This window comes from Gorilla gorilla, chromosome 8 (genome assembly GCF_029281585.2).
Source record: "Gorilla gorilla gorilla isolate KB3781 chromosome 8, NHGRI_mGorGor1-v2.1_pri, whole genome shotgun sequence".
Lineage (NCBI taxonomy): Eukaryota > Metazoa > Chordata > Mammalia > Primates > Hominidae > Gorilla > Gorilla gorilla.
In genome coordinates, this window is record NC_073232.2 from 21,928,144 (window position 1) to 21,953,201 (window position 25,058).

General features: G+C 45.8%; 1 protein-coding gene across 4 annotated transcripts in view; it reads right to left on the reverse strand.

Moving 5' to 3' along the window:
* Window positions 1-313: 313 nt before the first annotated feature.
* CCDC3 (coiled-coil domain containing 3) overlaps window positions 314-25,058 on the reverse strand; it is a 203,978-nt gene continuing 179,233 nt past the window's right edge. For all 4 annotated transcript variants that reach the window (XM_055352333.2, XM_055352338.1, XM_055352334.2 and 1 more), the window contains one exon: window positions 314-2,365. In XM_055352333.2, the coding sequence (XP_055208308.1) occupies window positions 2,102-2,365 (264 nt within the window). In that variant the 3' untranslated portion in view covers window positions 314-2,101. The remainder of the gene's footprint in view (window positions 2,366-25,058) is intronic.

Genomic DNA, 25,058 nt, shown 5'->3' on the forward strand with positions numbered 1-25,058 from the left:
CAGCAGATAACAGGGACCTGGGGATCCTCTGTGTTTTTCTGAAGACATTGATTAATGTTGCTGCTTGTCCCTTGTGATGAGCCAGGCAGAACACTGCTTTTCTGCAGGTGTGTTGAGAAACAGAAACCCCAGGGCGAGATGGGGTGAGGCCACATCCAGACAGGGCCAGCAGAGCAGGCTTGAATTCAGGCTCCTCAGTGCCCCAGGTGTTACTCACAGGCGTTCCCCCCAGAGGATCTAAATCACTTTTCCAGGCCAAAGCTGGAAATCCTGAAATCTCCCTGACCCAAAAGAAACACTCATCATCTCACTGTTGTGGTTGAAATCGCCGCTCGTATTTATTGGAAAAGCAGAACAGTATGCACCTGTAGGGGTGCAGCTTCCATGGTTCTCCAAGCACGGGCTGTACATTACCCTTAGGCTGACCATTCCCTTGCGGGGGCGCAAAACTGCTTTGAGGAAATGTCCCCAGGAGGAATAAACCAGAAGACGCACCTGCTATTTCACCATACTATGGATAATACAGCTAATGAAGTGGTGGCAGAAGCTTGGCCGTGTGAGTGCCCCAGGGTAAAAGTCTCTCTTCTGTCCAGTCCAGAGCAGAGACTTCTCCCCCTTGGACAGCAGCCTGCCACCAAGACTCAAGCAACGTAAAAGTCACCTCCCCAGACTGGCTGTCAGAGCAAGAAGCACCCAGCTTTCCTAAAGGCAGAAGAGTGGAAATCTGACAGTGCCTGCCATTTCCGGTACAGAGGACAGCATCACCAGGCCCTGCAGTGTCCGGGTGGTCTCTGGGGGGCAGATCCTGATGAGGGGCCAGGAGCCTTTATTGGTGGAACAGCAGGGAAGGGCCCTTGTTGGGTTGAAAGGCCATGATCAGAAGATAACCCAGAAAAGGCCACTCAGTTGACTTCTTAATCACACAGCTGGGACCCGCTCAAATGTGCCTGAGCAATAAGTCTAGTGAATACTCTCATTTTTACTTATAGTAGTGTCTTAAAAGTTTTATTTCCAGAAAGGTGAAGTGCTTTGGTGGTGTAAGGAACTGACATAAGGACAAGTGCACTGACGTACACGTATTCCTATCGGAACAAACAAGGCTTGTTGGGGGGAAAAGTGTTTGCATAAAGAAGAAGAGATTGGAATGGCTGGAATGAGCCCTTTGGGAGCCTGGCTGGGAGTGAGGTCAGGTCATGTGATCCCAATAGGTAAGGAGGTGTCTTTGCAGAAGTTCACAGCGTCTTGGAGCACCTCACTTTGAATTCAGAGACATTAGAAACAATTACTGAGCAAACAAGAAGTTAGACTATAGCAGTGGCTGAGAGATTGCTCAGTTTCTCTCAATTTAGGAAGCAGTCTGATGACCCACGGCAGGCCGATCAAGGCAGTTGCCCCCTGTGTTAACGCGACCCATAGGTATCATCTTCAACTCTTTGTAGCTGGTGTTGGAAATCAGGTATAATTTATCTTGTTTAATTACCCGCTGCCCTGCTCCTAATTCCCTTCCCTGTGATGAGCTTATGAAGTCTTCGCCTGCCTCAGCTGGAAGGAAAATGCTGGCTGGATGGGGAGGCCCTGCACGTGTTGATTTTCAGGCATCTTGGATGCAAGGCCACCATCCCCTTCCAAAGATGTGGCCAGTGAGGTGCCAGCAGGTTCCAGCACCAGCGTCAGCTCACTCATCAGGACTAATGGTTGTCCTGGACTGGGGAGCTGGGAACCACCCTGATTTTTCTCTGAAATAAAGGCTAAGCACATTGATGTCTTTTACACTAGAGATTCTAAAATGTTCTCTCCCCAGTCAGGGCTCTTTCTGGGCTGCTCTGCAGGCGAGCATTCAGCACTCAGGGATCCCGCTGCCTCTGGAATGCCAGGCACTGCGTCTGGGGTCAGGCCAGGAAGGGGCAGCGCGTGGGGTCTGACATTGAGGCCAGCACCCAAGGGGAAAGCAAGCCTTGCATTTTATCCATTTAGACTCTACCAAATGCGTGATTAAAAACAAAAACTCCTACAACCCTTGAAATAGCTGCATGTACAAAACCTCACTCATTCTCAATTACCGCCAGGATTGGCCCTGCACACCTGGCAGCCCCCAGGCCCGTTACCCCCGCAGGTAGGGGGCGCGCACGGGCCCCCGGGCGTTGATGTGCGGCAGCGCGCCCGCCGCCAGCTTCTCACTGAGTTTCTGGTTCGCCAGCTCCAGGTGGCGGCCCTTCTTACGCGCCTGCCGCAAGGACCTCTTGACCTTCTTCACTCGCTCCCGGAGCTGCCGGTTGCGCTTCTCCAGGGTGGCCACTTTCTGCTGCAGTTTCTTGACGTGGTCCTCCTCCTCAAACAAGGCCTTCTGCACTGAGGAGCACATGAGCTGGAGGCAGAGACAGCGTGCAAGGAGAGGAGGTGAGTCCCAGAAACTGCGCTGCGGCCAGGGGAGTCCCAGAAGCTTCCCCGAGTGCTGACAGCAACACAGACCCCGATTCCCCACCCCAGCATGGGGATAAACCCCGGGATGTCCTTGACGGTGACATTCCCTGCCCTCCACCCTGTGAATCCTGCCCTGGCCTCAAATACAGAGCCCCCGTTTTGTTTTCCATACTTGGCTTCCTTGGAAGATGTCGTTTTCAAATGATATTCTGAATATTTGTCATGCGTAGCAAAAAGGAAAGAGCCCCGCTTTGGTAGAAGACCAAAACCAGAAATGCACACAGAAGGTGGACAGTTCCGGGAATGGGGGCAGTCAGGTGGCCTAATTAACAAAGGCTGAGCCACTTACATTCGCGAAGGCTCTGATCAATGCTGGCCTGTCCAACTGAAGGGAGGGGTTCCCTTCAGCAAAAAGGGACTCTCTTTGCTCCCTTTAGCTGGGCTGGCCAGCACACAGAAGGTGGATAGTTCACAGGAAAGAAAACGCCAGTATCTCTTAAACGCATGAAAAGATGCTTAACCCCACTCATAAGAACATAAAAAAAAAAATGAAAGCCATGGTGAATTACTATTTTTCACATATTAGATTGGCAAAATTTCAGAGTCAGGATTTGGGAAAACAGGTGCTATCATACTGTCAGTAGAGTGTTGACATCTATAAAGACCAATTTGGCTCTGTCAAAATAACTGCATATACCCTTTGATCTAGTAATTCTGGGACTATCTCAGATAAATACTCTCATATGTGCAAGCTGCCACATGTGCAGACATTATGGCATTATTATATTAAAAGATTGGGAACAAAAAATACCCATCAAGAGAGGTCTGGTTCCATAAATTATAGTAAATCTACACAATGCAAAGGTTTGCTGTTTTTAAAGGAACAAGACAGCTCCATGTGAATGGTGGTGTAGCAATGTCTAAGTGGTGTTCATATTGAAAAGCTGTGCAGAAGAGTGTGTATAGTGTGATACCAAGAGTGCAAAATACGGTACCCATCTGTGTCCGTTTAAATATGCATACACTATCTCTGGGAGCATATGCAAGAAACAGGTAAGGGTGGCCATATCCGGGGAGCAGAGAGGACAGGAAGAAGAAGATTCATTTTCACTTTTGTACTTTTTGAATTTTGTATTTCCTAGGTTTGGCTGTGTCCCCACCCAAATCTCATCTTGAATTCTAGCTCTTATAATCTCCATGTGTCATGGGAGGGACCCAGTGGGAAGTAATGAAATCATGAAGGCGGGTTTTTCCTGTGCTGTTCTCGTGATAGTGAATAAGTCTCACGAGATCGGATAGTTTTAGAAAGGGCAGTTCCCCTGAACGCTCTATTGCCTGCCATCATGTCAGACATGACTTTGAGCCTATTCACCTCCACGATGATTGTGAGACCTCCCCAGGCATGTGGAATTGTGAGCCACTAAACCTTTCCTTTATAAGTTACCCAGTCTCAGGTATGTCTTTATTAGCAGTGTGAGAACGGATTAATACAGTAATAAGGCTGGCATTTCCTTTATATGTGTGTGAGCATATATATAAAAAGAGGTATTCTCCAATCTTTCTCCTTCCTCCCATTTTACCTCATCAGAAGCTACATTCCCAAAGAAAGACTTGAGCCTCAACTTTCCTCTGCTTAGAAATCTCCATCATTGAGCTGGGCTGGGTGTGGTGGCTCACGCCTGTAATCCCAGCACTTTAGGAGGCTGAGGTGGGCGGATCACAAGGTCAGGAGATCAAGACCATCCTGGCTAACAGGGTGAAACCCCATCTCTACTAAAAATACAAAAAAAAAAAAAAAAAAAAAAAGCCGGGCGTGGTGGCAGGTGCCTGTAGTCCCAGCTACTCGGGAGGCTGAGGCAGGAGAATGCCGTGAACCTGGGAGGCGGAGCTTGCAGTGAGCCGAGATCGCGCCACTGCACTCCAGCCTGGGTGACAAAGAGACACTCCATTTCAAAAAAAAAAAAAAAAAAAAACTCCATCGAGCCCCACTATCTACACTGCAATATGATGGTGATGGGTGAAGAGCTCAGACCCTGAGGCCAGGCTGCTTTGGTTTCCAGTCCTGCCTCTTCCACTGACTAGTGACCTGAGACCTTGGGCAAGCTTCCTAGGCTCAGAGTAGTGGACTCTGGTCTGTATTAGCCAGAACCCACTTCAGTACTAAAGGATTGATTTCCCCAGCTTCTTGGAGTGCTGCAGACCGATAGCCCTAAGCTGAGTCTCTCTCCGGAAACTGACCCTGACCTAAGAGAACTGCCCAAGGTCACGCCCCCTTCTTTGGAGCACCTGTGTCCAAGGACTGGCTGACACCAGGGTATGAAGACCAAGGCCCCTCATCCCAACTTGGAAGATCTCTGAAGGGCGGTCCCTTCTGCTAGGTGTCCTGGGGTAGGCTACAGCCTTTGTTGAGACTGGATCACAGGCCGATGTCTGCCTCCGCCTGTTCTTGCTCTTTTCCTCCCAAGGTATTAATCCCAGGAGCATTCTTGGAAATACCACCTATACCTCTTTTACATTTTTTTTTCCTTTTCTTTTTTTTTTTTTTTTTTTTTTTTTTTGAGATGGAGTCTTGCTGTGTCGCCCGGCTGGAGTGCAGTGGCGCGATCTTGGCTCACTGCAATCCTCCACCTCACGGGTTCAAGCGATTCTCCTGCCTCAGCCTCCCGAGTAATAGCTGGGACTACAGGCACGAGCCACCAAGCCCGGCTCATTTTTTTGTATTTTTTGTAGAGATGGGGTTTCACCATATTGGCCAGGATGGTCTCAATTTCCTGACCTCGTGTTCTGCCTGCCTCGGCCTCCCAAAGTGCTGGGATTACAGGCGTGAGCCACTGCACCTGGCCCACCTGCACCTCTTATTCCAAAGTCTACATCTCAGGGAACCTGGCCACTCTCAGTGGGATGATCATGGTTGTTGGGAGGATTTCATGAGTTTTACTTGAAAAATGTTTAGAACCATGCCCTGGTGCACAGTAAACATTCACTAACTGTTAGCCGTGATTATAGGATAGAGTCAAATCTCCTAAGCCTTTAACTTTTGTGATTGGACCCGGCCAACATCTCCAGTCTTAGTGTTCTTCCTTCTGTTCCCACATTTTATACCCAGGCACACTGGGTCCCACCCAGCTCTTCCTCCAACACATCAGCGCTTTCTCATCCCAGAGGCTGTTCCTCCCGCCTGGCCATCTTGGAAGCCCTCTGTGGTCCCCTTTCACGATGCTTTCCACCGGGTCTCCCTGTGTATGTAATGTGTCCGCCTCCCCAGTCTCCATGGCACGCCGTAGCTACTCACACCACACGCCAAGTACTTGGTGGCACTAGGAGAATGTGACTCAAGGGCCTTGACATTCACAAGTCACAAGCTCCTGAAGGCCTGGTTCACATTGGTTTTTGCATCCTTGCTGCCCTGGCCTTTTTAGGCCTACAGTTAAGAAAAAGGAGCCAAGTGGAATGTTCCAATAATACCTGTCATTTTATGAGAAACTCTGGGCTCCCGGAGAAGCTGCTGTTACAGGGGAGACCATATGTGCAACACTGCCCTCTTCTGGCCAAAATGAGACCCCCCTCAAAAAGATGAGAAGGTGGGCATGAGAAATTCCCGGGAGAACTGACAGTATTTCTATTGTCTTGTGGATAGATATTAGCTATGGAACTTAGGCTTTAATATGGCCAAGTACCAGGCTGAGCACTGTATAATGACACTCCCTCATTAAGTCATGAGTTTTCTACAAGTTATGGTAGATTCTTCAACCAAGAACAAGACAAAAAAGTCCAAAGTCCATGACAACAAGAGGATTGGGGTTTTGGAAGGCTGCTTGCTCAAATTTTCAAAGAACAGAACCCAATAGTGGCTGGAACATAACATCAAAGAAGAGTTGAAGGCAGGCTCAATGGCGGTGTTCAGAAGCTGCGTTTAAAAATCGTGAAAAATAGAGGAGGATGCTGGGACTTGAGTGATCACGTGTTAAGAGTTCTTTCTAAGACACAACACTCTTCACAGTTAGCCCTCGACCATGGACACAGCTGTTCTCCAGGGTAGCAAGAGGATGGATTTCACCTCCAGCAAGACTTAGAGCCCAGACAAAAGGAAGACCTTGACCCAGGCTGTAAAAACCAAGATGGAACAGAGGGACGCCTTGAAGTGTATCTGTGTGTGTATCTGGAGTGGGAGGATCATTGAGATGGGAATGATAAATTCCCAAGCAAAGGTGAATGTGAAAAGAGTGGATGGGATGAGTGGAGTTCCTTGGTGAACATGTCATTCTTTGGTCCTCGTGGCCTCTAATATGGGTAGGGTTTCAGTAGGAGCAAAAGACATCAAAGGACTCTAGTAACGTATGCAACACGACCAACATAGCACAGCCATGACCCAGGACTGCTTAGCAGGCAGGTCTGTATCGCTGCAGCAAAGTGGGCCATGCCTCTGAGTAGGGGGAGCCTGTGTCATGTGAATTGAGGCTAACACCATAAAATAACCAAGCCACTGCTGATGGAGCCGATGGAGCCGATGAAGCCGGTGGAGCCCTCTGGCATCCCAACTATCACCTCAAAAGAAAATCCTGTGTTTAAGAAAGCAAGAATTTCTAGAGGAGAGCTGTGCTTTCCAAAATGTGTGTTTCTTTAAGAAATGCTTTCTTTGGAATGCTTTCCAAATGAAATCCATCTCCTTTTAAAACTGCTTTAAAAAGAAAAAAAGGTCCAGATACGCTATTTGCTCATTTTGCTTTGTGGTATTTTTTGGTAAACTGAGAAGAGCAGGGAAAGGCCAGGCCAAGCTGAAACAGGTACTGCCATATTTTCTTTGAAGAAGAACCAAAGAGAATGTCCTATAGGGCAGCCCCGAAGCAACAGACTCCTCATAGGCAGGCCCCACTCAGGGCTGCAGCACTCAGCGCCTCCCAGGTGCTTGGGTACCTCTGGCATTTGCCTGCCCAGAGCTTTTCTCTGGACGTTTCCATGTGGCCAATAGGATGCCTGCCTAAGGGCAGATGGGAAGATTGCCCTGGGAGCCTGCTCTTTTATTTTCGAAAAGACAAAAGTTAGGCTAGGATATCCATCCTTCCTTATCTGTCTAAAATAACACTTTTTAAAACCATCAAAGCACACTGATTGTAGAAAAACATTTTTAAAAAATATGGGACCAACAAAAGGAAAATCAAAATCATCAATGATTCTGTGGTACAGAGATAATCACTGTGGACATTGTAACATTTCTTCCTAGTATTGTTTCTAGGGGTATAAATAGATAACTATTTCAAAGAAAACTGGAGTCCTGCTGTTATTCAGTTTTCTGTTCTAATTTTTTCCCCTTTTCATTTTATCATGATTCTTTTCCAGTCATCGGTCTGTACACTTCCCGTGAGTATTTCATGGGAGCTGGAGGAGGGAGCATCTGATGGTTCCACTTGGCCACGAGGACTAACTCACTAGGCAAGGCTGGCTCACTAGGCCAGGCATGGTGGCTCTCGCCTGTAATCCCAGCACTTTGCGAGGCTGAGGTGGGAGGACTGCATGAGCCTAGGAGTTTGAGACCAGCCTGGGAAACACAGGGAGACCCCATCTCTAAAAAATAAAAATAGCCCAGCATAGTGGTGCACATCTGTTGTCCCAGCTACTTGGGAGGCTGAAGCTAGAGGATCACTTGAGCCTGGGAGGTGGAGGCTGCTGTGAGCCATGATTGCACCACTACACTCCAGCCTAAGTTACAGAGTAAAAGCCAGTCTTAAAAAAAAAAAAAAGAAAAGAAAAAGACTGGCTCAGGCTCACTAGTTATTAATCCTCCTCTATCCTTAGGACCACAGGCCAATGGGAAGGGATGGCAAGATGGGGTGCTCATGCATCCATGAGATTGAGTGGCCTTAATGTGGCCTTTTTTGGTCACCTGTCTCCAGTGACGGGACAAATCTGTGGAGAGCTCTTTACCCGGAGCCTCCACCTGAAGTCTTCCTATTAGTTTTCCGGTTTCTCCGGGAAGCTCAGGTGTGAGAAAGTTTCACAATCAACATCTTGAGCAGTTAAGGAAGTATATCCATGATACCATCTAGAATCACCTCTCATTTCCAAAGCGTTTTGGCTTCCATATGTTCATTCATTCTGGCAAGAAGCATTTATTGTGTGCCTGGCACTGTATGGTGCAGAAAGTCCTCCCCAGTTATTCTGGAATATAGCAAGTTTGTATCAAGCTAAACAAAAAGACAGTATGTTTTTTTAAAAAAAAAAAAAAAAACTATCTCATGGCACCAGACATGCCAAAGAGTCACCGAGAGGATTCTTGCCTTTCACAGCTGCTTTTAATTTAAATAACCACCTATAAAGACAAGACAAAGTGTACTTTCTGAAATGTAAAAATATAAGGGAAGAACAGTCCAAAAGCAACAACACAGACAAATAGCTTGCTTTTTTAACACTTTGTTCCTGTTCTCGGGATTCAAAAATGAGAAGGAAGAAAAAAGAAAACCTAGAGCAGTGATCAGGAAACGATGGCCTATGGGCCACATCTGGCCCCCTGCCTGTTTTCCTGCCTGTTTTTGTGGATAAAGTTTTATTAGACCACAGCTATACTCATCAGTTTATGTTTTGTTTGTGGCAGCTGTTGTGCTACAATGGCAGAGCTGAGTAGCTGCAACAGCTGATTCCACAAAACCTAAAATCTGGCCCTTTACAAAGAAAAGATGCTGAATCTTAACCTCAAGAGGGGCTCAAGGCAAACGGAGGTGGGAATAGGACGGGTTTGGAGGGCAGCTGGTCTACAGGCGAAGAATGGATGAAGGGCAAAGGGTTTGAAAAAAACACCTGGTGCCAGAGACGCCCAAGAACCTCACTGTCCACATCTCACCCCTTTCCCACCACTTTCAGACATTGTTTTGTGATGATGGCTTTGGCTGCCAGGTCATGGTTCAAGGTCTCCACAATCCTTGTCAAAGGTCCTATTGACTCCATCTCAATGTGTACTGCAGCCAATTTCAAACCTCCAGGTGGAAATTAACAAACCAGCTCTTCCCAGCACGACTGACCAACTGTTTCTAAAATGCATCCCTTGACATTGGACAGATGAGCCTAGAGCTTGCCCCTGTGCCCTGCTTGGGAACATCAACTGTCAGTGTGGAGAAGGGTCTGCAGGAGATTGCTCTAGTCCCGCAGTTGGTCGGTTAATTCTGAAAAGTTTACGTGGCGCTGTTTTCTGGCCCAGTAGAGGGCAGAGGCCGAGATTCCTTCATTATCCACATGATTCAGGGACTCTGGGGAGCTTGATGGGAAGCCCATGGGCCTTTACCCACGTCCTCCGCAGTGCCTTTTGGCGTTTTCCATAAACAGGTTGGAAATGCAGCTTTGTTCTCCCATTCTTTAAAAGCCTTTAGAGATAGAGATCTATGAGGAGGTGGGCAGAGAGCCACGTCCACGCAGAACGGTTTCCTGAATGACTCGACAGGACCACGCTGGAGGATGCCCAGAGCTGCTGAAAAAACTCCCAGAGCTGGGAAGTGACAGCAGGGAAGTTCTTCTGAGGACTGTCTGGAGGGACAACCTGAGATGACTGCATGTGGCTTGGCAGCTTGTTCTCTGCTCCACCCAAAGTCAAAAGAGCTGCTTCCCTGGTGCCAGGAGCCCAAACAAAGGGAACGCTCATGCCCAGGCTGTGGCGGGAGGGGAGGCAAATGAAGAGGAGGGCGGAGATGGAGTCAGGGAAGAGGCTGGGGCAGGAGTTTCCTTTCCATGAGGCAGCACCCGGCCTGGCTGGGCAGGGCCACAGCAGCCTCTCCTGCGTCCGCTTCCTGATGCTGCCGGGGGAGGAGGTAGCCGGGCAGTGTGGGTAGGAAGGGGTTTTGGACTCAGGTAACTCTGGAACTGAATTCTGGCTTAAAGGAGTCCACACTCCACGTACCCAGATACCTGTTAGAGTCCACAGGTCAGGGAGCCCACTCAGCCCCACCATCGGACAGTGGGGTCTTGCTTAAGTCAATGAACCTGTCTTGGCTCAGTCTCCTCATGTATACAATGGGCCTAATAAAGCCTCTTCCCTAGAACTTCTCTGAAGATGAAATCAGATGATAAGGGTGAAGCATCTGATGTAGCACCTGGTGTAGGGTGAAGGACACACAAAGCTTTTGTGATTGTTGTTCGCCCGAGCTTGACCTTTGCTGCTGGAACTCCTCCTCCCTCAGCATACTAGGTCCTCTTGAGTGTCTGTGATTTTTTTGCATCTAATTCCTTCCACTAAATCTCTGCTCACACCTTAACCAAACGATGACATTCTACTTCTTCTCCAAGTCTTGGTTCAAGAGTCACCTCCTCTGTGATGCCTTCCTGGTTCCTCCTGAAGTCTTCCTATAAGGAAGAGCCCTGTCATCTTTTCCTGGTTCCATTGTCAAGTTTTATCGCATGGGGCTGTAACTGTTGGCTAGCCTGACTCTCTCCCAGACTGAGTCCCTTGAACACAAGGGCTCCATCTTTTCATTCTTGCATCCAGCACTTAGCATGCAGTAAGCACTTAATAAATGGATGAAGGGATGCAGGTTGAAATAGAAGCAAGTCATTTTCAATGACTCGAAAATGAAAAACCGGTGAAGAAGCTGGAGCTACCTTTTAATGCTGGGGCTGGATTCACCATCTTCCCTGTGAAGCCCCATTTCCCAGGAATAAAGTTAGTTTTGCCGGGTGCAGTGGCTCACGCCTGTAATCCCAGCACTTTGGGAGGCTGAGGTGGGAGGATCACTTGAGGTCAGGAGTTTGAGACCAGCCTGGCCAACATAGCAAAACCCCATCTCTACTAAAAATACAAAAATTAGCCAGGGGTGGTGGTGCACACCTATACTCCCAGCTACACGGGAGGCTGAGGCAGGAGAATCGCTTGACCTGAGAGGAGGAGTTGGCAGTGAGCTGAGATCGCACCACTGCATTACAGCCTGGGCGACAGAGCAAGACTCTGTCTCAAAGAAAAAGAAAAAAGAAGATTAGTTTTGACGATTTGTTCTGGTAAGATCTGGGAGCTGGATTTAAGGAGCCCTGAACTTGGTGCCTTTTCCTTACTTTCCTTTTCTCCCTGCCCCCACCTGCCCGCCCCCTCCTGACTAGCTTATTTTGTACATCCCCATACCAAATCCCTTAAGAATTGCAGGACGTGACGCAGATGAGAAAAAATCCATTCTAGAGGGGAGATGCTAGATGATGGAAAACCTGGGCAAGTGCAGGAGAAGGGATCACATTTCAGAAGCTGGGGCCAGGGCCAGCCCTGCTGAGAGTTGGAGCGCAGTAGCAGCTGGATGTGGGAAGCAGGGGGACAAGATCTTAAATGGCCAGGGGTTAAGTCCTGTTGATGGCCCATGATTAAAATCAGGAAACACTGAGCTGTCTTGGATGAATTGCCTGCCATCAGAGGAAAGGGGAGTTTATTAGCTAAGTTCTACTACAGAGATCATAAAGCCACGTCTTCAGATAAATCTACTACAATGGTTTCCCAAAATGGAGTCTCCAGGACACTTGTCTCATGAGATGTTTACGTGGGGACCAAAAGGGTGGTTCTGGTTAAAAAAGGTTCAGAAATGCTGCATAGTATGGCTTCCTCTGTGATGTAACACTTAGTATCAGCTGTGCACATGGGTCCTGCATTAAACCTCTCTCACTTTGTTCTACCCCAGATCTCACTGGCCTCTGGTGGAGATCTCCAACACGCAGCAAGAACAGACTACAAGAGTGAGTGTCAAGGCTGCTCAGTTACGAGCGGTCTCCTGTGTTTCTCCCAGGGAGTTTTGCAAACATTTTATCTAGTCTGTGATACAAAGAAGCCTGGGAAACACTAGGTCATGGAATACTGATTTCAACTCTAAATCCTTTTTCTAGAACTACCAAGGGGTAAAATGGTGCTGAAATCACAGATTCTTGGCTAAGAACTGTGATTTTTCTTTCTTTTTTTTTTTTTTTTTTTTTTTGAGACAGAGTTTCCCTCTGTTGCCTATGCTGGAGTGCAGTGGCGTGATCTCGGCTCCCAGGTTCAAGCAATTCTCCTGCCTCAGCCTCCCAAGTAGCTGGAACTACAAGTGCATGCCACCATGCCCAGCTACTTTTTGTATTTTTAGCAGAGATGGGGTTTCACTGTGTTGGCCAGGCTGGTTTCAAACTCCTGACCTCGTGGTCCATCCGCCTTGGCCTCCCAAAGTGCTTGGGATTACAGGTGTGGACCACGGCACCTGGCCAGAACTGTGATTTCTTAATGCTGAGAACTGTCCATGGTGAGTGCAGAGAAGGTGTCCAGGTGAAGTGGGAAGGAAGATGTTCTACTTTTATTTTTAGGATCCCAGAAAATCCACATCACAGTGGATGGGGCTCTGGTCTAGATGCAAAGCTCCATCTACCTGGTGTCCTTGGACACTCATGGTCCTGTGAGTTACAGCATCTGAAAGACATCTTCCAACCTTGGATGCCTCTGCTTGTTTAGTCAAAGCCTCCTTGGGCACCTCAGTCCTTAGCCAGTCACGGCCAATTAATTCTCTCCCTTGAAAACAGCAGGAGGGCTATAAGGGCACTACAGCCTGGCTGATGCAGGCATTCCCTTGGGAAGGAAGAGTGACATTCATGGTCACTGACCATCGGCCCTCAGATGTGTGTGTGCTCAGCCTCCGTGGCATCCCAGGCTGCAGGGGAGGAAGGGCAAAAGGACCTGATGATGTTATCTTCTCCCCACCGTGCCCAGCAGTTGACAGGTGGCTGCCAGCGGGGCACCCAGGGGCCATGCTTACTCCTGCCCTGCCCATGGAGTGTGGGTGTGCCAACCCTGGCTGAGTGAGGTGCACTGAGTCCCCCATCAGCACTTTAAGCCCCATGTCTTGGGTCATTGCTGTTGCCCAAGGGAAGAACGGGTCATTGGCCCAGTCAAAGCTTACCCCTTGCTCTGTGGACCCCTGTGCTTAGTGCCGGAAGGGCTCTGAAGTCAGGCTCTCCCTTCCGGTGTCAGGGCAAAGCAATGAGGCTGTGGAGAGTGGAAGGCTGAACCGTGGACTAACGGTGCAGGGTACCAGGTCTCCCAAGGAGGGGGATCCTAGACAGGCACTGACCCAAAGCCAAAGCTGTCCTGCTCCCTCCCCACTGGTGCTATCCACCTGACCCATCTCTAATCTGATGCTGGTTTCCATGGGGTACTTTTCAGGGTCTAGGGTATTGGGTAATTAGGGGCCAGTCTCCAGCTCTTCAACTGAAAAAGGCAGTGAAAGGCCAGGCTCCACCTTCCTCCCAAGGGCTGGGGTGTGTGCCTGTATCCTCAGTACTGGCTGAAAACCCCAAGGGCTCCTGGCCATCCGCCCTCCCGGGGAATGCGATGGGAATTTATGAGCTGTGATCATGTTCGTGTTTACTTCTCAGAGACTGATGACTTGTCCACACAGCCACATCCAGGGCCTGCTTCAGCTAAGAGTCTGTTTATTTGGGAGAATTTATCAAACCCAGACACAGGCTTTTTTCTGCTACTGAACCAAGACAGGTGGCCCTGGAGTTGAGCTGGCCCTAGAGCTGACTCTCCTTGGATTGGAAAGAGCTGTGGGTGCGATTCAGCAAGACCTTGCTTCAAATGTGGTTGTGCCGCTTGCTGGCTACGTAGCTGTTTTCCTTTTTAAGGCAGAGATACTGATAATGAGAAAAAGCATGGTGTATTTGGTGTGCCTTAAAGCCATTCAATGTCGAATGCTGTTGCTGCTACATATTGCCAGACTCAGTCAATAACCATATGTCCCCAAATAAATTCTCAGTTAATATTTTATTTGGTAAAAATATTATTGGAAAACCTATAAACAACAGATGACAAGCACAATGATACGTGTTTCTGCCAATTCAAGGATTGTCCTTCCTGGCTTGGTATCTGGCACAAGTCCTTGCAAACTTGCAAGTTTCAATAACTAGTCAGAGCAAAAAAAAAAAAAAAAAAATTTTTTTTTCTTTTTTTTGACAGAGTCTTGCTCTGTTGCCCAGGCTAGAATATAGTGGCGCGATCTTGGCTCACTGCAACCTCCACCTACCGAGTTCAAGCGATTCTCCTGCCTCAGCCTCCTGAGTAGCTGGGACTACAGGCACCCTAATTTTTGTATTTTTAGTAGAGGCAGGGTTTCACCATGTTGGCCCAGCTGGTCTCAAACTCCTGACCTCCAATGATCCACCCACCTTGGCCTCCCAAAGTGCTGGGATTATAGGTGTGAGCCACAGAGCCCGGCCAAGGGCAAAATTTATATGTGGAAGGCAGTATATTACAGAATCCTCCCCAGTGCATAGTTGCGGCCAGCCCCTGTGAAATGAATATTATCTGTGAGAATTTTAAATATGTCTGAATTACTGTTCCATTCTATAAACGACCACAGTTATTCTTAGCGACCTCTTCAACAGTTTGCTGTTCCATCTTTCTGGAAGGCCATTCCATGATTCTGCAAGGCAGGTTCATTCTCACCCTGGTTCCTGTGTCATCTCTGCAGATGTTTCCCTTGTCACCCCATAAGTCACCTCTCCTAATGAGGCTGTTTCATCACCCTGCTTCTCTTCAGTGCCTTATAACATTGTCAGATTTCCTTATTAATGGCTAATTTGTTCTTTCTTCCACTAGACTAAAAAACGGGGACTCTATCTCTCGTTTTTACTGCCATAGCCCTAGTACATAATACTGTGCCTGACACACAGTAAGTCCTCAACAGAGTCACTGCTGAATGAAATAACACATTCTAAAGCTAATATATGCCAATTTTTTTCGAAAATTATAAACTAATGAGAAATGGGAAAAAGTCACCTATAATCTCACCACTCAAAAACAACTTGCATTTCTATTTTACTGGCATGATTTCTTAAACCTGGTTATAAACACTATATTTAACATTTTAAAATATTTAAATTGACAAAATTTATATTGAACGTGTACAACATGATCTGAAATATGTGTACACTGAAATGGCTAATTAACGATGTATTATCTCACATAACCTTTTTTTTGTAGTGGGAACACTTAAAATCTACTTTTAAAAATGTTCAAATATACATTGTATTGTTATTAACTGTAGCCACCATGATGTCCATTAGATCTCCTGAAGTTATTCCTTGTAACTGAAATATTGTACCCTTTGACCAGCATCTTCCAATATCTCCTTCCAAGTCTCTGGTAACCGCTATTCTACTTTTTGGTTCTTTTAGCTCATTTTTTTTAGATTCTACATTTAAATATTAATAAGATCATGCAGTACTGGTGTCTGGCTTATTTCACTTAATATCCTCCAGTTTCATCCATTTTGTCACAAATGATGGTATATCCTTTTTTAAGGGTGCATAGTATTCCATTGAGTATATACACATCATGTTCTTTATCGATTCATTCATTGACAGACACTTTAGTTTGATTCCCTATCTCGACTATTGTAAGTAATGTTTCAGTGAACATGGGAATGTAGGTATCTCTTTGACATACTAACTTTGGATGTATACCCAGTAGTGGGATTGCTGGATCATACAGTAGCTCTGTTCTTAATTTTTTGAGAAAACTCCATACAGTTTTCCATAATTACTAATTTACATTCCCACCAAGTGCACAAGGGTTCCCTTTACTCCACATCCTCACCAACCCTTATCTTTTGTCTTTTTGATAATAGCCCTTCTAACGGGTGTGAGATGATATCTCATATTCATTTTAATTTGCATGTCCCTGATTAGTGATGTTGAACATTTCTAAATATACCTGTTGACCATTTGTATGTCGTCTTTCTAGAGGTCTATTTAGGTCCTTTGCCCATTTTTTAAATCAGGTTGTTGGCTTTCTTGCTGTTGGGTGTTTGGTTTCTTTTGGTTATTAACCCCTTATCAGATGTGTGGTGTGTAAATATTTTCTTCCATTTCGTAGGTGGTTTTTTCACTCTGTTGATCGTTTTCTCTGCTGGACAGGAGCTTTTTACTTTGATGTGTTCCCATTTGCATCTTTTCCCTTTAGTTGCTTATGCTTTTGTGACCATACCCAAAAAATGATTGCCCAGACCAATGTCATGGAGCTCTGCCCCTGTGTTTGCTTCTGGTAGGTTTACAGTTTCAGGTCTACGCTTAAGTCTTTAAACATTGAGTTGATTTTTGTATATGGCGTGAGATGAGGGCCTAATTTCATTCTCTGCAAGTAGATACTCAATTTCTCCAGCACCGTTTACTGAAGAGACTGTCCTCTCCCCGTTGCGTGTCTTGGCATCTCTGTCGAAAATCCATTGACCATACACATGGATTTATTTCTTGGCGCTCTATTCTGTTCAATTGGTAGATTTCTATTTTTAGGCCAGTGCCATCCCGCTTTGATTACTATTGCTGTGTAGTATATTTTGAAATCAGGTAGTACAATGCTTCTTTTTTTCCCCTCAAGATTCCTTGGCTATTCAAGGTCTTTTGTGGCTCCATATGAATTTTATGATTCTATTTCTATGAAAAATTCTATTAAGATTTTTGATGGGGATTGCATTGAATCTGTAGATCACTCTGGTAGTATAGACACTTTAACAATATTCTTCTAATCTATGAGCATAGGATATCTTCCCATTTATTTGTATCTTCAGTTTTTTCCATCAATGTCTTACAGTTTTCAGTGTACAGTGGTTTCACCATTTTGGTTAAGTTTATTCCTAAGTATGTTATTATTTTGTAACTATTGTAAATAGGATTGTTTTATTGATTTCTTTTCCAGATAATTCATTGTTAGTGCATAGAAATACTACTGATTTTTGTGTGTTGATTTTGTATCCTCAGACTTTACTGAATTTGTTTATTAGCTCTAATAGTTTTGGGTGGACTCTTTGGGTTCCTTTTGTGTGTAAGATCATGCCATTGCAAACAGGGACAATCTGACTTCTTCCTTTCCAATTTGGATGCCCTTTATTTCTTTCTCTTGCCTAGCTGCTCTGGATAGAACTTCCAGTACTATGTTGAATAGAAGTGGTAAGAGTGAACATCTTTGTCTTATTCCTGATCTTAGAATAAAAGCTTTCAACTATTCACCACGGAGTATGATGTTAGCTGTGGGTTTGTCTTACGTGGCCTTTATTGTGTTGAGACACATTCCTTCTAGACCTAATTTGTTGAAAGTTTTTTATCATTAAAGGAAGTTGAATTTTGTCAAATGGTTTTTCTGCATCTATTGAAATAATCATAAGGTTTTTGTCCTTCATTCCATTAATGTGATGTATCTCATTTATAGATTAGTGTATGTTGAACCATGCTTATATCCCTGGGATAAATGTCATTTGATCATGGCAAATGATCCTTTTAATGTGCTGTTGGATTCAGTTTACTAGTATTTTCTTGAGAACTTTTGCATCTACGTTCATCAGAGATTTTTGGCTTGTAACAGCTTCTTTTTATAGTGTTTTTGTCTGCTTTTAGTATCAGAGTGATGCCATGTACGGTGAGTTTGGAAGTATTCCCTCCTGTTCAATTTTGTGGAAGAATTTGAGAAGAATCAGTATACTTCTTTAAATGTTTGGTAGAATTTAGTAGCAAAGCCATCAGATCCTGTGATTTTCTTTGATGATAGACTTTTTACTGCCAATTCAATCTTCTTACTCATTACTGTTCTGTTCAAATTTTCTGTTTATTCATGACTTAATCATGGTAGGTTGTATGTGTCTAGGAATTTATCCATTTCTTGTAAGTTATCTAATTTGTTGGCATATGATTGTCTGTGGTAATCTTTTTTAGTCATTTGTATTTCTGCGGTATCAGTGTAATTTCTCCTCTTTCATTTCTGATTTTATCTTTTTTTTTTTCTTTTGAGACAGAGTCTTGCTCTGTCACCCAGGCTGAAGTGCAGTGGCGTGTCCTTGGCTCACTGCAACCTCCGCCTCCTGGGTCAAGCAATTCACCTGCCTCAGCCTCCCATGCAGCTGGGACTACAGGCATACACCACCATGCCTGGCTAATTTTTTGTATTTTGTAGAGCCGGGGTTTTGCTATGTTGACCAGGCTGTTTTCAAACTCCTGGCCTCAAGTGATCCACCCACTTAGCCCTCCCAAAGTGCTGGGATTACAGGTGTGCGTGAGCCACCACGCCTAGCCTGAGTTGTCTTTTTTTACTTAGTCTAGCTAAAGGTTTGTCAGTTTTGTCTTTTCAAAAAACCAACTCTTTATGTTGCTGATCTTCTGTATTATTTTTCTACTCTCTCATTTATTTTTATTTCTTTCCTTCTAACTTTGGGCTTAGTTTGTTCTTCTTTTTGTAGTTCCTTGAGGTAACACTAGATGTTTACTTGGCAAGTTCTTTTTTGATGCAGGCATTTATTGTTATAAACTTCTCTCTTAGAACTGCTTTTGCTGCATCCCATAAGTTTTGGTATGTTGTGTTTCCATTTTCATTTGTCTCATGACACTTTAAACATTTTTAAAATTTTTTTCTTTGACCCATTGGTGTTCAGGAGCATGTTGCTTAATTTCCACATATTTGGGAATTTCCCAAAATTCTTCCTGTTATTGATTTCTGGTTTCAAACGACTGTGGTTAAAAAAGATACTCAGTAGGATTTCAGAATTTTTAAATTTATTATCTATCCTGGAGAATTCTCTGTGTGCACCTGAGAAGAATGTGCATTCTGCTGCTGTTGGATGGAATGTTCTATATATGTCTAGTGGTCCATTCATTAAATGTCTTGTTTGGGTCATTCATTTTCCTGATTGGTTCAATTGTTTTTCTGCATTTTGCAGGGTGGGGTGCGGTCGCTGACCTTCCTTAAAACAATTATTTTGAATTCTTTGTCAGGTAGCTCATAAATCTCTGTATCTTTAGAGTCAGTTACTGGTGCTTTATTTTGTTCCTTTGGTGATGTCATTTTTCCATGATTGTTTTTGTGGCTATAATTTGGTGTTTGCACATTTGAGGAAGTAGAGATTTATTTCAGTCTTTGTTTGAGAAAGCCTTTCACCAGTAGCCTGTCCAGAGATTCTGGGCAGGCTGTCTTGTGTGGTCGTGGGTGGGTTTGCTACTGGAGCCTTTGGGTAGGCTGGCCTGGTGCCTGGATCCACTACGGTGAACTTGTTAATTGGTACTGTGGAAGCCAGCCTGAAGCCTAGGTTCACAGAAACTGACAAGGTATTGTGGTGGACCTTGACCCTGGATCTGTAGGTCTTGGCCAGGCACTGGGATAGGAGCCTGAGTCCATGAAGGCAACCCTTGGTCTTGAGACCATGGGTGCTGACCTGGCACCAGGGTCTGCAGGGTGGACCTGGGGCAAGTATGGAGCCTGGGTACCTGGAGCCATGGGGGCTGGTCTGGAACCTGGGTTCACAGTGGATGGTCCCGGAGCCTGGGTTCTCAAGGACAGGCCAAGCACTCGATTGTCCTGGGACAGGCCTAAACCCCTGGTCTGCTGGAGAATAGCAATGCAGGGGCTGCCCTGGCACTGGGCAGGCCTGGAGACTATGTCTTAAGATGCCAACCTGGGCCAGGCGCAGTGGCTCACGCCTGAAGTCCCAGCACTTTGGGAGGCCAAGGTGGGTGGATCACAAGGGCAGGCGATTGAGACCAGCCTGGCCAACATGGTGAAACCCCGTCTCTACTACAAATACAAAAATTAGCTGGGCATGGTGGTGCATGCCTGTAATCCCAGCTACTCAGGAAGCTGAGGCAGGAGAATCGCTTGAACCTGGGAGGCGGAGGTTGAGCTGAGATCGTGCCACTGCACTCCAGCCTGGGGGATAGAGAGAGACTCCATCTCAAAAAAAAAAAAAAAATTGACAGCTTGGGGCCACGGGTGCCAACCTGATAGTATGGTGGGCTCAAAGCCTGAAGCTAGGTGGACCAACCTGAGGGAGGAGAATCGCTTGAACCTGGGAGGCAGAGGTTGCAGTGAGCTGAGATCACGCCACTGCACTCTAGCCTGGGTGACAGAGAGAGACTCCATCTCAGAAAAAAAAAAAAAAATGCCAGCCTGGGGCCAGGGGTGCCAACCTGGTACTATGGTGGGCTCAAAGCCTGGAGCCAAGTGGACCAACCTGGCCCACGTCTGGTCTGGAACCTGAAGTAAGCCTGAAGTCTGGGGCCCTGAGGACTGGCCTAGTACAAGGCTGGCCTGGAGGCTGGGTCTGTGGCTGCTGGCTTGCTGTAAGGCTGCAGGGGCCTGTCTGGTGCTGGGGTGGACCTGAAGCCTGGAGCTATGAGAGCCATCTAAGTGCTAGAAGCAGTCCAGAGCTTGGGGCTACTGGGTTGGGCCCGGAGACCAAGTCCATTGGGCAGGTCGGATGCCAGAGCAGGCCTTTATGCCCAGTGCAATGGTACCAGCCTGGAGTCTGGGGCTGTGAGGCCCTTGCATGGCACTGGGTTTTTCTGGGGCAGGCCCAGTGTAGGTCTGAGGCGAAGTCCAGAGCTCACTTCCCTTACCTTTCCCCAAGTGGAGAGGATCTCTCTCCATACTGTGCTGCCCGGGGTTGGGGGAGGTGATGTTGGAAATGTCCTTATTTCTTCTTTTTTTTTTTTTTGAGACAGTCTTGCTCTGTTGCCCAGGCCAGACTGCAGTGGCGCTATCTCGGCTCACTGCAAGCTCTGCCTCCCGGGTTCATGCCATTCTCCTGCCTCAGCCTCCTGAGTAGCTGGGACTACAGGCACCTGTCACCACACCCAGCTAATTTTTTTTTGTATTTTTTAGTAGTGATGGGGTTTCACCGTGTTAGCCAGGATGGTCTCGATCTCCTGACCTCGTGATCCGCCCACCTCGGCCTCCCAAAATGCTGGGATTACAGGCGTGAGTCACCGCGCCCGGCCAGAAATGTCCTTATTTCTATGCCACATTGAGATGCTGTGATCTCTCACCTGGTTTCCCCAGCTCTTGGGAAGGTGTTTTCATGTAGGGATAGTTGTTCAAACTGATTTTCTGTGTGGGAGATGAGTGGTGAAGAGTCCTCTTTTGTCATCTTGCTGACATCCTATGTCTTGGAACACAGTGTCTTTTAGTGTGAATTTTGCTTTCTAAAATTTACACGGTATAAAAACATTGCAACCTGAGTTTCATTATTCTGATGGCTGTAATCATTTCAGGTGACTCTTTACTTTACCATAGTCCTTTTGCTGAGTCTGTGGGCTGTTACTAAATTTTGTACTTTCCTAAAGATTTTGATGTGCCATGTTTTTATCAGGATGATTTCTTTAGGATTGACACTCAAAAGTGAAATTACTAGAAGTTATGAACATTTCTTAGAAGTATGGCTTTATGTTGCCAAGTTGTTTTTTAAAAGTGTCATACTGACTGAAGGTTTAATTTTTCAAATTTCTGAGTTTACCTAGAATCTAGTTGGGTATATGGTATGAAGGGAGTATATAAAGCGTTTCCAAGTAGCAAATCAATTATTCTCCCATATTTTATTAAATACGGCTCCCTTCCCTACCCATCTGTATTACCTCCTTCTTTAGGATTCTTACATATGCTAAGGTCTGATCGGACCCACCTTGTCCTGTTTAGCTATGGGTTAATAAGTACTCCAATGCCATATGACTTTTGTTAAATTAGTTTTATAATATATGATGTGATAGGATATTCCTTTTTCAAAAATTTCTTGGCCAACGTTTTTAAAATACAGAAGGATTCTATAAAGATCTTAAAATATAGTATGAAACCTTTGCAGTTCCATACAAGCTTTGAATGGATCAAACACTACAAACTATATTAGACTATTGCAAAGTTATACTTTAGTTCTCTGATCAGTTTCTATGCCCATTATTTTTCCTTAAAGACACTCTTGATTCCTTCTGTAATTCCTAATCAGGGAACCAAAGCCATAAAATGTTATGCTTCATTCTGGATTTAACCTATAAAAGTTGCATTTCCCCTTCTTCTCATTACCTATCTAGAAAAATATGCATAGATGTTGATAACAGGATGATCACTGAAAAAGCAGGAATGACTTTAAGACCCATGCATAGGAGAACAGTTAAATAAACTGCAGCCCATCTACCCCATGTAACACTATGTGCGATTAAACAGATGGAAGGGGGAAGGCTTCCAACATACATTATCGAGTAGAAAAAAAAGACACCAAGTTGGCCGGGGACGGTGGCTCATGCCTGTAATCCCAGAACTTTGGGAGGCCGAGGCAGGCGGATCACGAGGTCAGGAGATCGAGACCACACTGGCTAACATGGTGAAACCCCATCTCTACTAAAAAATACAAAAAATTAGCCATGCATGGTGGTGGGCGCCTGTAGTCCCAGCTACTCGGGAGGCTGAGGCAGGAGAATGGGCGTGAACCCGGGAGGCGGAGCTTGCAGTGAGCCGAGATTGTGCCACTGCACTCCGGCCTGGGTGACAGAGCAAGACCCCATCTCAAAAAAAAAAAAAAAAAAAAAGACACCAAGTTCTAGCACCATTCCTATAGTATGATACCATACAGTTTTTAAAATGCCCACATAATTATTTTTTAAGGGTCTATGTATTATGTGTGTAAAGACCTAGGCTGGAGGGGTCTTTATTGTTAGAGTGAAAAGGAAGCTGTATTTTTACTTGCAATGCTTACATTTTTACACAGATCATGTATTTGTACATGCTTTGCTTGTGTAACTAGAAATGAGTACTATTGGCCAGGCAAGGTGGCTCACGCCTGTAATCCCAGCACTTTGGGAGGCTGAGGCCGGCGGATCACTTGAGGTCAGGAGTTTGCCATCAGCCTGGCCAACATGGTGAAACCCTGTCTTTACTAAAAATACAAAAATTAGCTGGGTGTGGTGTTTTGTGCCTGTAGTCCTAGCTACTTGGGAGGCTTAGGCAGGAGAATCACTTGAACCCAGGAGGCAGGGTTTGCAGTGAGCTGAGATCATGCCACTGCACTCCAGCCTGGGCTACAGAGCAAGACTCTCTTAAAAAAAAAAAAAAAAAAAAGAAATGAGTACTATTTTAAGAGTCACACTCTTTAAAGGGATTATCGGCTCCGGGGCTGTATTCCTCTTGCAGTCGCCTTGATGCCTTTGCATCTTGCAGCTCCTTCCATGCTCAGCACAGACTTGTGGCCCCACAGAGTGCCCGGGGTGGGTGGGGGGTGGGCGTTAGCCCGAGATGGCATGCAGCTCCCAGGGAGATGTGCTATGATTAAATCCTTGCCCTGCAGGGATCACAAAGCTTGGTAGTTGCCAGTTTATGTAAGAAAAGCTATGCTCAGGAAAGAGAGAGGGAGTTTGACCAGGGACGGGCAGTGACTTGGAGCCTGATCATGAGTGGAATTGAGGCTCCCCAGCCACCAGTCACAAATTCCATCTAGTGGGCCCGGAAGGGTTCTCAGCAGAAGGTTGTGTCCCATAAAAAAGCAGAAGCTGCTAAACGTGCTAAGTGCATTAGTCTGTTTTCATGCTGTGGATAAAGACATACCCGAGACTGGGTAATTTATAAAGAAAAAGAGGTTTAATGGACTCTCAGTTCCATGTGGCTGGGGAGGCCTCACAATCATGGTGGAAGGTGAAACGCACGTCTTAAATGGCGGCAGGCACGAGAGAATGAGAGCCAAGTCAAAGGGGAAACACCTTATAAAGCCATCAGATCTCATGAGACTTATTCACTACCAGGAGAACAGTATGGGGGAAACAGTCCCTGTGATTCAATTATCTCCCACCGGGTCCTTCCCACAACATGTAGGAATTGTGGCAGTACAATTCAAGATGAGATTTGGGTGGGGACAGAGCCAAACCATATCACTAAGGCTTTGGACATCAAATGTGGACATTTCAGGGCTGGTTCACGGCTGTGGCAGGGAGCAGTTATTTACCCAGGGCAGAAAGTTTCCTCGACTGAGGACTTTATCCTCACTTCATTCTGGTGAGGGAGAAACCATTCTTTGAGAATTTACTATGTATTAGGTTGGTGCTAAAGTAATCGTGGTTTTTGCCATGACTTTAAATGGCAAACTTTAAAAGTTTTAAAAACTTTAAAATGTTACTAATACCAGGCACTGTATGAGAAGTTTTGAACACATATTATATTCTGACATTCCACCCATATGGGAGGTTGTACCATTCTCCCTGTTTTTTTTTTTTTTTTTTTTGAGACGGAGTCTGGCTCTGTCGCCCAGGCTGGAGTGCAGTGGCACAATCTCAGCTCACTGCAAGCTCCGCCTCCCGGGTTCACGCCATTCTCCTGCCTCAGCCTCCCGCGTAGTTGGGACTACAGGCGCCCGCCACCATGCCCGGCTAATTTTTTGTATTTTTAGTAGAGACGGGGCATTCTGCCTGTTTTGTGGATTATAAAAGCGAAGCTCAGAGCACTGACGTCACTTGCCTAAGTCCCCGTGACAAGTGAAGGAGCTTGAATTGGAAATCAGAAGGTCTATCTCAAAAGGTAGCGCTCCCATGCTCATAACCTCCATGGTAGACTGACTACCTCTAGGAAAACTTGAGGTCTTCAAATAAGAAGATTTATTTTGCAAACCAGGGGCTCACAGAGGAGGGCAGGCTTCAGCAGCCTTGGCTTCCCCTAACCCTCGGCAGCATATGAGAACATTCTCTTTGCAGAACAACTGCCTTCCAACTACTCTCAAGAAAAATGCAGGCAAGCTACATATTATGATATTTGCCTGGGACATCGTGGTTTTAGTTACCAAAAAAATAAAACAACCTTTCCAGCTGACTGCCTTCTCATCTTCTTCCATAATCTCTCTTTTGCGAGCAGTCTGGGTATTCAATTTAAA